Source organism: Salmo salar, chromosome ssa01, assembly GCF_905237065.1.
Source record: "Salmo salar chromosome ssa01, Ssal_v3.1, whole genome shotgun sequence".
Classification (NCBI taxonomy): Eukaryota; Metazoa; Chordata; class Actinopteri; order Salmoniformes; family Salmonidae; genus Salmo; species Salmo salar.
This window is the reverse complement of record NC_059442.1, coordinates 72,117,984-72,134,449: the sequence shown is the minus strand read 5'-3', so window position 1 is coordinate 72,134,449 and position 16,466 is coordinate 72,117,984. Positions and strand designations below refer to the sequence as shown.

Genomic DNA, 16,466 nt, shown 5'->3' with positions numbered 1-16,466 from the left:
GTGACTAGCAGATGCATATCTGTATTCCCAGTCATGTGAAATCCATAGATTAGTCCCTAATGAATTTATTTCAGTTCACTGATTTCCTTATTTGAACTGTAACTCAGTAAAAACTTTTAAATTGTTGCATGTTGCAGTTACATTTTTAACTAGCGGTTTCCGCATTAGCATGGAGCAGTTTCTACAACCAAATTGCGTGCACACCGCCCTCATGCGGCAAATTTGAGCAAACATAGAAGGGGGGCCTGCCTATATTGGTGACCAAAAGTAATCTGGCACAGAACGAAGGGTTTCAGAAAGTCTATTTTATTTCTAGCCTAGAGTAATCCACTTTACCACTAATGTGAAAAAAAAATACAAAATATGACTGTTGTTGCTCACTTGACTGTCTTTAAGACAATTGGCAAATACATTTGTAAAAGCATTTATACTTCATTAGACAGTCATGGGCATCACCTTTTAGCTAAAATAAACTGGGGATTTCTGCTGTTGTGGGCCTTTAACCATCTGTCTGACTTTGTTGTTCACACAGGAGAGAGACTTGACTATCGTGGATCCTCTGTAGAGCCTCAACAACATCTTGAAGCTGACGAGGCAAAGAAGAGTCTCTCCACATCAGAACACCTCAAGAAACACCAGCGGAAACCCACAGGGAAGAAATCTCACCGATGCTCTGACTGTGGGAAGAATTACTCAAGATCAGATTCACTAAAGGTACACCAGAGAATTCACAATGGAGAGAAACCTTATACCTGTGATCAATGTGGGAAGAGTTTTGTTACATCTAGCCGTTTGACTATACACCAGAGAACACATACAGGAGAGAAGCCATATAGCTGTGATCAATGTGAGAAGAGTTTTGTTACGTCTAGCCATCTGACTATACACCAGAGAACACACACAGGGGAGAAATCTTACCAGTGCTCTGACTGTGGAAAGAGTTACTCAAGATCAGACTCACTAAAAGTACACCAGAGAATTCACACTGGAGAGAAACCTTTTAGCTGGTGTCAGTGTGGGAAGAGTTTGAATGATCCAAGCAGCCTGAAAACACACCAGAGAATTCAGGCTGGAGAGGAACCTCACTGCTGCTTTGACTGCGGGAGGAGATTCACCTCTTTAGCGGACCTTAAAATACGTCAGGGAATCCATACAGGAGTGAAACCTTATAGCTGTTATCAATGTGGGAAGAGTTTTACTGAATCTAGACAGCTGACAATACATCAGAGAGCACACACAGGAGAGAAACCTTACCCCTGCTCTAACTGTGGAAAGAGTTTTGTTTCTTCAGTACATTTAAAATCACACCAGAGAACACACACTGGAGAGAAGCCGTATAGCTGTAATCAATGTGGGAAGAGTTTTACTCACTCAAGCTGCCTGATGGTACATCGGCGAACACATACAGGAGAGAAACCTTATAGCTGTAACCAATGTGGGAAGAGCTTTGTTACATCTAGCCGTCTGACTATACACCAGAGAACACACACAGGAGAAAAGCCTTATAGCTGTGATCAATGTGGGAAGAGTTTTACTACATCTAGCCATCTGACTATGCACCAGAGAATACACACAGGAGAGAATCCTTATAGCTGTGATCAATGTGGGAAGAGTTTTACTACATCTAGCCATCTGACTATGCACCAGAGAATACACACAGGAGAGAATCCTTATAGCTGTAATCAATGTGGGAAGAGATATGCTGGTAGAAAATCTCTGATTAAACATCAGAAAATACACAAATGAAGACGTTGTTCCATGATTTCAATTAAATAATGTCACAATGTAGAATGTTTTTAACATTTTAGTAGGAGTATTTTAATGTCATAATGTATAACCCTAAAAGTTTGCCCCCCCCATTCTATTGATTTCAGTGTGATATGGATATTAGCCTCATAAGGGCAAAAATCCAGGCTCTGAATTGAAAGAGCACTATTTATGTGATTAAGAAAGAAAGTGTTGCATTACACTTACCACGTTGGGACCCACTTGAAAAAACACTTCAAAATGTAGCTAGCTGTTTTCTACAAATTGTCCTCTAACCAGTGATGTAAACATTATTCCCAGATTCCATGTGGTTTTTGAGCTGTTCGTTTTAACAGGACATGCAACCTCATCTCCCTCCTCTCGTGCAACTGATTTCAATGTGATATCGATATGAGTGATGACATAAGTGTTGCATTTCTCTACATTTTTGCGACCCCTAAATTTAAACGCATTACTCCAAAATGTAGCAGACTGAAATTCCACAAATGAACTTTTAACAAGGCACACCTGTTAATTGAAATGCATTCTAGACTACCTCATGAAGCTGGTTGAGAGAATGCCAAGAGTGTGCAAAGCTGTCATCAAGGCAAAGGGTGGCTACTTTGAAGAATCTCAAATATAAAATATATTTAGATAGCAACATGATTCCATATGTGTTATTTCATAGTTGTGATGTCTTTACTATTATTCCACAATGTGGAAAACAGTAGCTACAAAGAAAAACCCTTGAATGACTAGGTGTATCCAAACTTTTGACTGGTATTGTATGTAACTTTTGGTTGACAGTGAAAGTTGAAAATACATATTTTTCAGTTTGTTATTTCAATGACTTGAAAACAACTTAATTTCAACATACTTGCAGCCTATACACATGGACAGAGTATTAAACAATTGGTCTATTAACAATTTTATTAACAATCGTACATCACTCTAGTATTTATACACACTATTTATTTACAACATTCAAGTGCTAATTGTATTTATTCAACTTCCGAAGAAGCGTGACTCAAATCACCTACTCGTATCAAACATCCAGCGTGGTAAAATATATATATTTTGTATTATTCCATGCCTCACCATTAAGTGAATTATTGCCAATACCTATTAACAAAGGGGTGTACATTTGGTTTTGATATGTCATAATATTTACATTTCATGTAACATTTAGTAATCTTAATTATTCATGCAACCAACTTTCATTTACAAGTATATTGTTTACAAACAATGGAGTAAAACAAGCTTATATTTTGGGTTGGACATTGCATCCTATTCTTACTATTTTAGCTAATGGCATTTCCTTAGGGTGCTCATTAGTCTTTCAGTTTTTATTGTTATTCTTTAGTTTTTTATCCTCTTATATTTGTTGTGTAGTAAATATTTCAGTTCTTGTTTTCATTTTTTTATTTTTCTATGAAGTGCATTGTGTTGCATCAATGTCTGAAATGTGCTATATAAATAAAGCATAATTTAATTTTAACATATTGCAAAACAAATGGAACCAATGACCAACTTCACCCAATCCAGTGCATTTTTGTTGAAAATGAAACATATTGAAATCAACAGTGCGTCAAAGAAGTGAACTACTGGAACAAACAAATGGATCAAACAGATGAATCCCACTTTTCAAGCCTGGTGGCATGGTAAACACTACCCCGGGCTCTACCAGGGGCACACTTGAGGTGGTCTCCCACAGCTCTGCGTACTGTATGTGGCAGTAGGTAGTACCAATGCCTGACCGAGCCCCTGAAGACAAAAGTCATACACAGATTCCAAATGATGCTCATTAAATTATTCCATTAGGTTCAACACATACAGTGGGGGGAAAAAGTATTTGATCCCCTGCTGATTTTGTACGTTTGCCCACTGACAAAGAAAGGATCCGTCTATAATTTTAATGGTAGGTTTATTTGAACAGTGAGAGACAGAATAACAACAAAAATATCCAGAAAAACGCATGTCAAAAATTTTATACATTGATTTGCATTTTACATTTACATTTACGTCATTTAGCAGATGCTCTTATCCAGAGCGACTTACAAATTGGTGCATTCACCTTATGATATTTTAATGAGGGAAATAAGTATTTGACCCCCTCTCAATCAGAAAGATTTCTGGTTCCCAGGTGTCTTTTATACAGGTAACGAGCAGAGATTAGGAGCACACTCTTAAAGGGAGTGCTCCTAACCGCAGCTTGTTACCTGTAAAAAAGACACCTGTCCACAGAAGCAATCAATCAATCAGATTCCAAACTCTCCACAATGGCCAAGACCAAAGAGCTCTCCAAGGATGTCAGGGACAAGATTGTAGACCTACACAAGGCTGGAATGGGCTACAAGACCATCGCCAAGCAGCTTGGTGAGAAGGTGACAACAGTTGGTGCGATTATTCGCAAATGGAAGAAACACAAAAGAACTGTCAATATCCCTCGGCCTGGGGCTCCATGCAAGATCTCACCTCGTGGAGTTGTAATGATCATGAGAACAGTGAGGAATCAGCCCAGAACTACACGGGAGGATCTTGTCAATGATCTCAAGGCAGCTGGGACCATAGGCACCAAGAAAACAATTGGTAACACACTACACTGTGAAGGACTGAAATCCTGCGGCGCCCGCAAGGTCACCCTGCTCAAGAATACATATACATGCCTGTCTGAAGTTTGCCAATGAACATCTGAATGATTCAGAGGACAACTGGTGAAAGTGTTGTGGTCAGATGAGACCAAAATGGAGCTCTTTGACATCAACTCAACTCGCCGTGTTTGGAGGAGGAGGAATGCTGCCTATGACCCCAAGAACACCATCTACACCGTCAAACATGGAGGTGGAAACATTATGCTTTGGGGGTGTTTTTCTGCTAAGGGGACAGGACAACTTCACCGCATCAAAGGGACAATGGACGGGGCCATGTACCGTCAAATCTTGGGTGAGAACCTCCTTCCCTCAGCCAGGGCATTGAAAATGGGTCGTGGATGGGTATCCAGCATGACAATGACCCAAAACACATGGCCAAGGCAACAAAGGAGTGGCTCAAGAAGAAGCACATTAAGGTCCTGGAGTGGCCTAGCCAGTCTCCAGACCTTAATCCCATAGAAAATCTGTGGAGGGAGCTGAAGGTTCAAGTTGCCAAACATCAGCCTCGAAACCTTAATGACTTGGAGAAGATCTTCAAAGAGGAGTGGGACAAAATCCCTCCTGAGATGTGTGCAAACCTGGTGGCCAACTACAAGAAACGTCTGACCTCTGTGATTGCCAACAAGGATTTTGCCACCAACTACTAAGTCATGTTTTGCAGAGGAGTCAAATACTTATTTCCCTCATTAAAATGCAAATCATTTTATAACATTTTTGACTTAAGTTTTTCTGGATTTTTTCGTTATTCTGTCTCTCACTGTTCAAATAAACCTACTATTAAAATTATAGACTGATCATTTCTTTGTAAGTGGGCAAACGTACAAAATCAGCAGGGGATCAAATACTTTCCCCCCCACTGTAGCTTCAAAATAGATGCCTACCATCTCTATAATGAATAGGCTGACCAAAATATAGCATAGTCATTTCGAGCTTCAATAATAATAAATCAGTTATTTATTGCTTTTCTTATGTGCCAAAAGTGACAGGAAAACAGTGTGAGCCAGCAATCTTTCTTTACATTGAGCATCACCCCTTACCTGCGATATCGTGATTTGTCCAAATGATCAGTGACACAATCTGCATACAGTGAGGGAAAAAAGTATTTGATCCCCTGCTGATTTTGTACGTTTGCCCACTGTTCAAATAAACCTACCATTACAATTATAGACTGATCATTTCTTTGTCAGTGGGCAAACGAACAAAATCAGCAGGGGATGAAATACTTTTTTCCCTCACTGTACCTGAACAAAGTTCCTCGTTAGTCGTTGCACAGTCTTGACAGCATAGAGATAGATAGGCCTAGTGTAGTTTAACATAGGGTACGTGTGTTGCCCTATACGACGTCCAAGTACTTCCAAATATCTATGAGGTTTTCTGGACACTAATCACACGATTGGTGTAGCAGATGCAACTGTTGGTGTTGCAAATAACTGTTAGACCTCTTAGTGGAATGAAATCATTATGCTTCTGAGTCAGTGGAGGTATTTACTCAACTTACACAGTTCTAACAATGCTCAAGTTTTAGCCCAATTATACTAACCGAGTAATCGAAAATCCACCACAGCTGTGGTTTCTGTATGCGCTTGAATGTATTACTGCATGCATGGTTAATGAATACCACGGTAAAAAAAAACGTGTTAGGCTTCTGAATGTATTACTGCATGCATGGTTAATGAATACCACGGTAAAAAAACGTTTTAGGCTTTTGGATTACGAGTGTTTTCCAAGTAGTGTTGTTGTCAAAGATATTAGTTATAACCATAGATCTTGTGGCAATGCTGAGATGCTTAAGCAGTGTTGGAATGTCAACATTTCCAACGCTAGGCTCATTGAATAGAGTATGACGTCAGTATGCTTCTGCTTCAGTATCTAAGCACCAGCTGTATACAGATGTCATCCACCATGCCCAACCTGTCTGTCCAATAATTGTACTTTTGAATTCCGTAAAGTCAGTGTGGAAGAGGTGAAAGACAACAATCATTTTATCTTAAATGTAAGTCTACGAGAAAGTGTGTGCCCTCAGGCCTGGAGAGAAGCTAAAGTCATTCCTCTACCCAAGAATAGTAAAGCCCTCTTTACTGGCTCAAATACCCGACCAATCAGCCTGTTACCAACCGTTACTAAACTTCTGGAAAAAATTGTGTTTGACCAGATACAATGCTATTTCACTGTAAACAAATTGACAACAGACTTTCAGCACATATAGGGAAGAACACTCAAGAAGCACAGCACTTACACAAATGACTGATGATTGGCTGAGAGAAATTAATGATAAAACGATTGTGGGGGCTGTCTTGTTAGACTTCAGTGCAGCTTTTGACATTATCGATCATAGTCTGCTGCTGGAAAAACATGTGTTATGGCTTTACACCCCCTGCTATAATGTGGATAAAGAGTTAGTTGTCTAACAGAACACAGAGGGTGTTCTTTAATGGAGGCCTCTCAAACATAATCCAGATAGAATGTAAGAATTCCCCAGGATAGCTTTTTAGGCCCCTTGCTTTTTTCAATCTTTACTAACGACATGCCACTGACTTTGAGTAAAGCCAGAGGGTCTATGTATGCTGATGACACTATACATGTCAGCTACTACAGCGACTGAAATGACTGCAACACTTAAAGAGCTGCAGTTAGTTTCAGAGTGGGTGGGAAGGAATAAGTTGGCCCTAAATATTTCTAAAACTAAAAGCATTGTATTTGGGACAGATTATTCACTAAACCCTAAACCTCAACTAAATCATGTAATAACTAATGTGGAAATTGAGCAAGTTGAGGTGACTGAACTGCTTGGAATAACCCTGGATTGTAAACTGTCATGGTCAAAACATATTGATACAACAGTAGCTAAGATGAGAAGTATGTCCATAATAAAGCGCTGCTCTGCCTTCTTAACAACAATATCAACAAGGCAGGTCCTACAGGCCCTAGTTGTGTTGCACCTTGACTACTGTTCAGTCGTGTGGTCAGGTGCCACAAAAAGGACAAAAAGGAAAATTGCAATTGGCTTAGAATAGGGCAGCATGGCTGGCCCTTGGATGTACACAGAGAGCTAATATTAATAATATGCATGTCATTCTCTCCTGGCTCAAAGTGGAGGAGAGATTGACTTCATCACTACTTGTATTTGTGAGAGGTATTGACATGTTGGATGCACCGAGGTGTCTGTCTAAACTACTGGCACACAGCTCGGACACCCATGCATACCCCACAAGACATGCCACCAGAGGTCTCTTTACAGTCCCCAAGTCCAGAACAGACTATGGAGGTGCACAGTACTACATAGAGCCATGACTACATGGAACTCTATTCCACATCAAATAACTGATGCAAGCAGTCAAATTAGATTGAAATAAACGGATACAAAAAACACCTTATGGAACAGCAGGGACTGAAGCAACACAAACATAGACATATGCATACACACACACACCCGATAACATACACATTATACACACACATAAACATGGATTTAGACCTGTAGATATGTGGTGGAGTAGGGGCCTGAGGGCACACAGTGTGTTGTGAAATCTGTGAATGTATTGAAATGTTTTTTAAGTTGTATAAACTGCCTTAGTTTTGCTGGACCCCAGGAAGAGTACAGATAATTGGGATCCATAATAAATACAATACAACGAGAGGAAATCATAGGATGCCTCCTTTCTGCCTCCAAGTGCTTGACATTTACATAAGGCTACTACTTTGCATCCACACACTGTCATCTGACTGACTGTCTGACAGTTTTACACAATGTTCTAGCACTAAAACCAACCGTGTTTTTATTTCAATAGTTCACATAGAACCAGAAGCATCATACAAAGACAGAAATATATCATCTTGAAAATGTATTGTGAGGTAAATGTTATGTTTATGTATCAAATCAATGCTACAAAGTATCGAATCAAGGCTGCTTTCTAATATCTAATTAGAAAGGTTCATGCAGGTGACTTAACTGATCGTCTATGGAGGAATCCTCACTATCACTGTTCATCAACTTGGTAGTATGCCCAGAATATTGCTATGGGAACAACCAAGGTATCTCAGTTTCAAGGTCTCAACTTGGAGAGAGAGCCTCGTGAGTTATTGGCCCGTCACATGTGCGAGCCACTGGTAGTGATTCATTCATTATGCTAAATCATGCAAATATAACTTGTCTGTGTATAGCCATATATAAGACAACTGCTGGGACTGCCCCAAAAGAGCGTTTGATAGACCTATACAGTGTGCAGGTCAGTGATTCTACCTGTGGAGCATCCCAGTGAAGGTCTGCGAGGGAACACTTTTGGCGGATTCCATGTGAAGGCGTGCAAGGGAAGTTCCCGTCTGACCAAAGACGACGTGGAGCCGCCCGCCCAGACTTTTACTGTGAGCTGCCTGGGGGAAGTGGCTAGAGTGAGGGCAGGAGAGGCCCCACTGACAATTGTCTGTAGACATTTATATGAAAAGTGTCTTCGTGGTCTGACAACCACTGATAATAGCACAAGGTGTTATTTTAGGCATTTATGAGAAGTGTATATGTGGTCAGCGAACCACTGCGAATAGCATACGGTGCACCATAGCATTTATGACTATATAAACTATTGATACTATGATGCTGAGGGACTATAGATGCTGAGGGACTATAGATGCTGTAGGGACCATAGATGCTATACCTATAGCGACTATGGAAGCTATTGGGATTATTGATGCTCAGGGACCATTAATACTGTAGAAACTATGGAGACTAGAGGAACCGCAGAAGATACATATGTATGCATAGGAGGTAACGACGAGTGATACGGGAGATTACTGAGTGTGTTTGGGAATAGTACTAAGTGAATATGGATGAGTGTATTGTGTGCTTGACTAATTAACTGAACAGGGTTTAAGCCCCAGTGTGAGAGTTGTGTGAATGTGGGATGACATGTTAAGTTTTTTTCTAAAGACTTGCACAAAGGGTTTCAGTATGGGAAAGGGAAATAGTAAGAGTAGGATGAAGGATATGTGCTGGGAACCAAAAGGGCCGTGTTGTGTAATGGCAAAAACATTTGGTAGGGTACTGAACCAAACAGAGGACTGGACAAAATGGACAGATGGACATTTCCCTGTTGATGGGACACGAAGCACAGAAAGACTGGAGTTTGTGAGAGGCCAACTTGAAAGTAAAGAAAGAAAACACAAGAAGGTTAAAGTGAAGTGGGATGATTTCAGAAAGGGGGAGAGAGAAGCAGAAAATGCAGAGGATAAAGCTGTAAGAGGACTGATGATAAAGCAAGTGGAACCGGAGAAGAAAGAGGAAGATGGAAAAAAAGAAAAAGAAGAAGCCTGGCTGGCCATTCTTTGTCGGGAACCCTTGCATGGGGCCCCCCTTGTATCCCCCACTGCCAAATCCTCCACCAGCACACAGAGATGTGGCCTCCCACCCCCTCCTAACCCAGTTGGGGTTGGGCATGTGCCAGGTGGAGGAGCCGTGGGATTAGGAGCTGTTGGAGGGGCTGCAGGTGCTGAAGACACAAAGCTAATGGCAAAAACAAGGACCAAAGCGAACGAGCAGAGAGAAACAGAGGAGAGGGAGAGTGAAGAAGAGGAGCTAGAAGAGCTCAGGAAAGAACTGGAGAAACGTAAGAGAAAGGAGGAAAGTAGAGAAACAGGAAGCAAATTAAGGAGTGCAAGCAGGAGGAATGAAGAAGAAAGTAGCCAAGACGAAGATAAAAGGAGCAGCAGTGAGGACAGCAATGAAGGCCAAGGAAAGACAGTTGAAGGAAAATAAAACGAAGGATGGAAAGACACTGAAGAAGGCACAGCTGATGTACTACTCTGGAGGAGGAAGAGGACACCAGGAAAATGGTGGCAACCAAGGAAACGGAGGAGGTAGAGAGAGAGGTAGAGGCCAAGGGGCCCCTGCTGGAGCTGATGGAGGGAGAGACTGGAGCTGCTACAACTGTGGCAAGGTACGGCATCTTTCTCCCAGTAGGAGAAGGCCAAGGAGAGTGGCCGTCCCCACCTGCAGGCGTGCAGGTGAACAACCCACTTGGAAAAGGAGGTGGACGAAGGGGCTACCAACCATAGGAATGAGGCGGAAAACAAGAAGAAACGAATTAAGAAAACAATGATGAACAACCAGAAGAAACCTGTCAAATGCTAAAATGTACCACCTTGTCAACCCAAAACCCCATTAATGATATCTTCGGTAATAAACATAAATTCCATTCTTAGGTGGATGCAGGGGCCACGGTCTCAGTGTTTAAAATGTCTGCCCTGTCTGTCTCCCCCTCAAAGAAAACAATGTACACAGTGGGAGCGTCTGGAATTCTGGAGTGGGGAGCGGACAAATGGAGACACCAAATCTTGTACTTCTCCGTATGCCCAGTAAATTTATTAGGAAGAGATTTGATGTGTAAAAGGAATTTATCTGTTGCCTGTTCTGAAGAAGCATTGTCATTGGGATCGATAGAAAATGGAATCTTCCCATGCCTGATGAATTGTTACTGTGCTTGGCACCTGAATGATCTCCATGTTGAGGGACAGCTGAGAGAGCAATCCCTCTCTCCCCGTTGCATGGTAACTGGGAAGTGTTTGAATACCTACATTGTACTGCTGCTGTTCCCTCATGCGAAGAGGACCCTGAATACCAACAGAGATGGTCAAAACAAAAAGAGAAAATTGAGATAACCATGAATGGGATATACAGAGGAGAAGACTTTGTAGCAGCTGGAGTGTTGTTGATGGATACTCAGATGAGTTTGTATGAAGTCCCTGGCTCTGTTCCCCATTGTAGCTTATCAAAAACTCCAGAAAAACAATGGAAAGATGTGGGTATTTGGATGAAGAAAGTGATGGAAGCAACTGATTGGGTGGCCTGGGAAGGGGAAGGACAGTGGTCAGCTTCTACAGCAACTTTCTATTCCCCATACTGGGCTACTGCAGTGACCAAGAAAATAACCAATTCCCGTTGAAACCATGCCTGTGGTATTACAAGATAATTCACATATTGATTGGCTAAAAGATATCCCTGAAGAACATTGGGCTAAATCAAAGACCGACATTGGATGCATGAAAGGAGCTGCACCAGTTGTGATAATTCCAAAAAGCTCCCACAGACCTTACAAAGCTCAGTACCCTCTTAGCAAGGAAGCCGAAAAGGGTATCATTCCCATTCATAGTGTGTTAGTTGAAAGAGGCACTCTGGTTCCCTCCCCAAATTCGCCTTGTAACACAGGTTCAGTATGTTTACGATTTGTTAGTTTGCTCAAAATCTTCAAAGATAGATTAGAGGCAATTTAAGCTTTCCCTAAACCTGTTACCAAGCAGTACATGATGTCTTTGTTGGGTGTGGCTGGTTACTGTCAACCATGGTTGAAAGACTTTGCAGAGTTAGTTTAACCACTACAGGATTGTATTTATGGGAGAAAGATGGATGCGAGTGAAGTTGTGGTCTGGACGGATGAGGCTGAGATGGCATTGGTCAAATTGAAACAAACATTAATGTCTACCCCTTTCTTGGGTTTGCCAGAACATAATAAACCCTTCCATCTCTTTGTTTTGGAGACGAGTGGGTTTATGTCAGCAGTTTAGACGCAGTATCATGGGGTGGGATATAGACCTGTTGGTTAATATTCTAAACGATTAGATAGTGTGATCAGGGGAATGGTTTCCTGTTTGAGATCAGTAGCAGCTGCTACTGATTCTGTTTTGGCATATTATGATATTGTGGCTATGTCTCCCCTAACCATCCATGTGCCCCATGCTGTGCACACAATTATTACACAGGCAAGAATGGCTCATTTGACGCCTGCCAGACTGCTAGATTATCAGAACATTCTGTTGACGATGTCTCATTTTACTCTGAAACGATGTTCAATTCTTAACCCCCTCAACTCTTCTCCCTACAGCAGATGCTGGTGAAGGTCATGACTGTGACGTAGCTATTGAAAGTGACTGTAGCCCTAGATTGGATTTGAGAGACACCCCGTTAGATAATCCAGACTGTTTTTTTGTAGATGGGTCTGCCCAGAGAAATTAAAAAGGGGATCAATTAGTTATGACCGTTTTGGAAACTGTGGAGTGTGCTCTACTCCCTTCGCACTTATCAGGCCAGGCGGCATAACGTTTTGGCCTGACTAGAGCTTGTAATTTGGGAAAGGACAACTCTGTTAACATTTACACTGATAGCAGGTATGTGTTGTGCATGATTTTGGAACATTGTGGAAGAATAGAGGGTTTTTGACCTTGTCTGAAAAACAGATTGTGCACAGTAACCTTGTTTCGTCTCTATTACAGGCTATCCAGCTGCCCTCCTCTGTTCTATAATCAAGTGTATTGTCTGCTTCCTCTTCTGTTTCCCCCCTTCCTGCAGATGGCAGCAGTTCCAGCTCCCACCAACCCTTTCTATGTTGATGACGTGGTTGCTTTGCAGGCAACGGCTGATGAGTCAGAGAGACTTAAGTGGGCTGGGTACTGTCGTAAAGACGCATCGGGTGTATGGCTGGATGAGAGGAGCAGACCGTTGTACTTTCCATTTCCTTGCCAAATTGTCACATGGTCAGGATCATATGTCCAAAGGAGGGATGGTGGATCTTGTAAGTAAATATTGGTGTACAGTAGGTTTTACTGGTGTACAGTAGGTTTTACTGGTGTACAGTAGGTTTAATTGGTGTACAGTAGGTTTAATTGGTGTACAGTAGGTTTTACTGGTGTACAGTAGGTTTAATTGGTGTACAGTAGGTTTTACTGGTGTACAGTAGGTTTAATTGGTGTACAGTAGGTTTAACTGGTGTACAGTAGGTTTTACTGGTGTACAGTAGGTTTAATTGGTGTACAGTAGGTTTTACTGGTGTACAGTAGGTTTAATTGGTGTACAGTAGGTTTAATTGGTGTACAGTAGGTTTAATTGGTGTACAGTAGGTTTTACTGGTGTACAGTAGGTTTAATTGGTGTACAGTAGGTTTTACTGGTGTACAGTAGGTTTAATTGGTGTACAGTAGGTTTTACTGGTGTACAGTAGGTTTAATTGGTGTACAGTAGGTTTAATTGGTGTACAGTAGGTTTTACTGGTGTACAGTAGGTTTAATTGGTGTACAGTAGGTTTAATTGGTGTACAGTAGGTTTTACTGGTGTACAGTAGGTTTAATTGGTGTACAGTAGGTTTTACTGGTGTACAGTAGGTTTAATTGGTGTACAGTAGGTTTAATTGGTGTACAGTAGGTTTTACTGGTGTACAGTAGGTTTTACTGGTGTACAGTAGGTTTAATTGGTGTACAGTAGGTTTAATTGGTGTACAGTAGGTTTTACTGGTGTACAGTAGGTTTTACTGGTGTACAGTAGATTTAATTGGTGTACAGTAGGTTTTACTGGTGTACAGTAGGTTTTACTGGTGTACAGTAGGTTTAATTGGTGTACAGTAGGTTTAATTGGTGTACAGTAGGTTTTATTGGTGTACAGTAGGTTTAATTGGTGTACAGTAGGTTTAATTGGTGTACAGTAGGTTTTACTGGTGTACAGTAGGTTTAATTGGTGTACAGTAGGTTTTACTGGTGTACAGTAGGTTTAATTGGTGTACAGTAGGTTTTACTGTGTTTGCAGAAAATTTCTCCAAGAACTGTTTGATTTGCATGACTAATAATATTGGACGCGGCATTTCAGTATCCCCCACATCTAATCCAAGGCCTGAATGACCTTTTGAGCACTTAATGATGGACTGCATTGAGTTGACCCCTTGAACGGGTAACAAGTATTGTTTGGTGATTGTTGACATGTTTTCTAAATGGATTCAAGCTTTTGACAAAGAACATCTTGTCCCTGCAAGGAATGGAGGAAGACATGGTTGATTATTGTGTCACCCTTAACAGTGTTCTCAAGACTCTCGTTCCTCGAGTGAAGGCGTCTTTGCTGAACTTGGCAGGTGGAGCTGAGCACTGTTTGAGCCCAGGTGATTTCGTGGTGGTCAAAGACTTCAGGAGAAAGAGTTGGAAGAGGGGTCCAAGTTCCAAGTTCTTCTGACCACCCCCACTGTGGTGAAGGTTGCTGAGAGAGATACCTGGATCCACGTGTTGCACTGCAGACGAGTTCCTGATCCAGGAGAAATGAGGCTTTGCCAGTTCAAGTGGTGCAGTCTGGCCCTCTGTGTTAGCACAGGAGTGCTTATAAGAACAGTAGGTTGTCCTATTGTCGGAAACCTGACAGAGGATGAGATAAGTCCTGAGCCAACGGGGCCAATGCCGGTCCGGAGTAGTGGCACAGAAGTAGATGATCATTGGGCCCTCATAACCATGAGGAAAATCTGTTCCTCTCTAGAGCAGAAATGGTTGCTAATCTTACATCTGGACAAAACGAGTGTGTGGGTTGGGGCCAATTAAGGTAGGAGCAGGTTACCACTTGTGGGAGTTTCCATAGGGGTCAATCTGAATATACAAATAGCCTTGACCCTGACCCCATGATGTTTTCTGCATTATATAACCACATAGGCCCACCATCGTTTGATAGGCCAGAGAATACTTTACTCCCACCCATGTCAGTAGCAGGAGTGATTGCAGCCCCTTGGTGTATTAGAGGAGAAAGAAGTAATCATTTGGGTGAACTAGAATGTAATTGTACAATGTATTACAAAGGGTCCAATACCTGTAAGTTAACTGTTAACAATGCCGTCACTGGATGAGCTTTCTTTTCCCCCTGTAGATAAGGACGATGAGTGAGAATTGGAGGTTGTTTTTGTTTGACAAGTTTAGATGGCCCAAGCGGATTTGTTTTATGTTTTGACTAGTCTCAGGAACAGTTGGTGCGGAACAGATGTCGCTGCAACCCGATGGTGGTAACAACTATGTAAACAATGGTTAAACATTGAGAGATTTAGTCAACCCTAAATTTGCAGATCCCTTGTGTATGTGTGTGCAATTTATATTGTAAAACCCAGAGTGAAGGGCTTGTAAGATTGGAGTGTCTGGTGCAACGTGTTGATTTCACTTACTTTAATAAAACCTCCTTTGATAGAAGCTATAATCTAATGCTTACATAAAATGTTTACAATAATTATCACAGTAATAAAAGAAGGGAATGTGAGGGAAAAGTTATGTTCAATAATCAAATCAATGCTACAAAATATCGAATCAAGGCTACTTTCTAATAACTAATTAGAAAGGTTCATGCAGGTGACTGACTGATCGTCTATGGAGGAATCCTCACTATCACTGTTCATCAACTTGGTAGTACGCCCAGAATATTGCTATGGGAACAACCAAGGTATCTCAGTTTCAAGGTCTCAACTTGGAGAGAGAGCCTCGTGAGGTATTGGTCAGTCACATGTGCGAGCCACCAGTAGTGATTAATGAATTATGCTAAATCATGCAAATATAACTTGTCTGTGTATAGCCGAATATAAGACAACTGCAGGGACCACCCCAACAGAGCTTCTGATAGATGTGTGCAGAGTTTGCTGTAACCTCTCCAGCTTGCTGATAATAAAGAGTGATTCATTTTAAGGTTGGCTTCAGGTGTCTCTGGTGTTGAATTTCTACCACATTATAATATTTTAAGTCGTAGATGATAGGTAGAGGGTTCTTTCCACCCTAAAAACAAGACCTTCTTGCCACCCCCACAGTTAAAGAGACAGAGATACATAGGAGAGACCCTGATAGTACTCACAAAAAGGGGCTTACCTGGTTATGAAGGACTCAAGGCAGCTTCGCTAAGGCAAAGCAGCAATATAATCAAGCACATACAGGATGGGTAGATAGCTGTGTAGGTTGTATACTAAGAGCCGTGAACACTATGGCTGATGCAGAGATATGGGAAGCTGGACCCACACACGTGGTAGAGGAACAGCTGACTCAAGTGGATGATGTCACTTCATGAGGTCATTACTCAGTGATGGTACAGTAACACTGAAATGTATCACATTACCTTGTAAGGAACTCATGAAACGTGTTCAAAGCTTTGATTCTGAGAACTTTCCATAGGACCTACCTGATGATCAAAAACAGAGCTTACAGTGGCTTGCAAAAGTATTCACCCCCTTGCCATTTTTCCTATTTTGTTGCCTTACAACCTGGAATTATTTTTATTTTTATCGTTTGATTTACACAACATGCCTACAACTTT

General features: G+C 41.4%; 1 protein-coding gene across 2 annotated transcripts in view; it reads left to right on the top strand.

Annotated features, from left to right (window-relative positions):
- Nucleotides 1-15,852, top strand: part of LOC106608102 (zinc finger protein 2 homolog) — a 31,939-nt gene extending 16,087 nt beyond the window's left edge. The window contains exons 2-4 of one of the 2 annotated variants that reach the window (XM_014205834.2): nt 533-714; nt 12,730-12,952; nt 14,222-15,852. In XM_014205834.2, coding sequence (XP_014061309.1) covers nt 533-714; nt 12,730-12,952; nt 14,222-14,250 — 434 coding nt within the window. In that variant the 3' untranslated portion in view covers nt 14,251-15,852. Of the gene's footprint in view, nt 1-532; nt 3,245-12,729; nt 12,953-14,221 lie in introns of those variants that run through there. The other variant, XM_014205817.2, reaches the window with a different exon arrangement.
- The last annotated feature ends 614 nt before the right edge of the window (nt 15,853-16,466 follow it).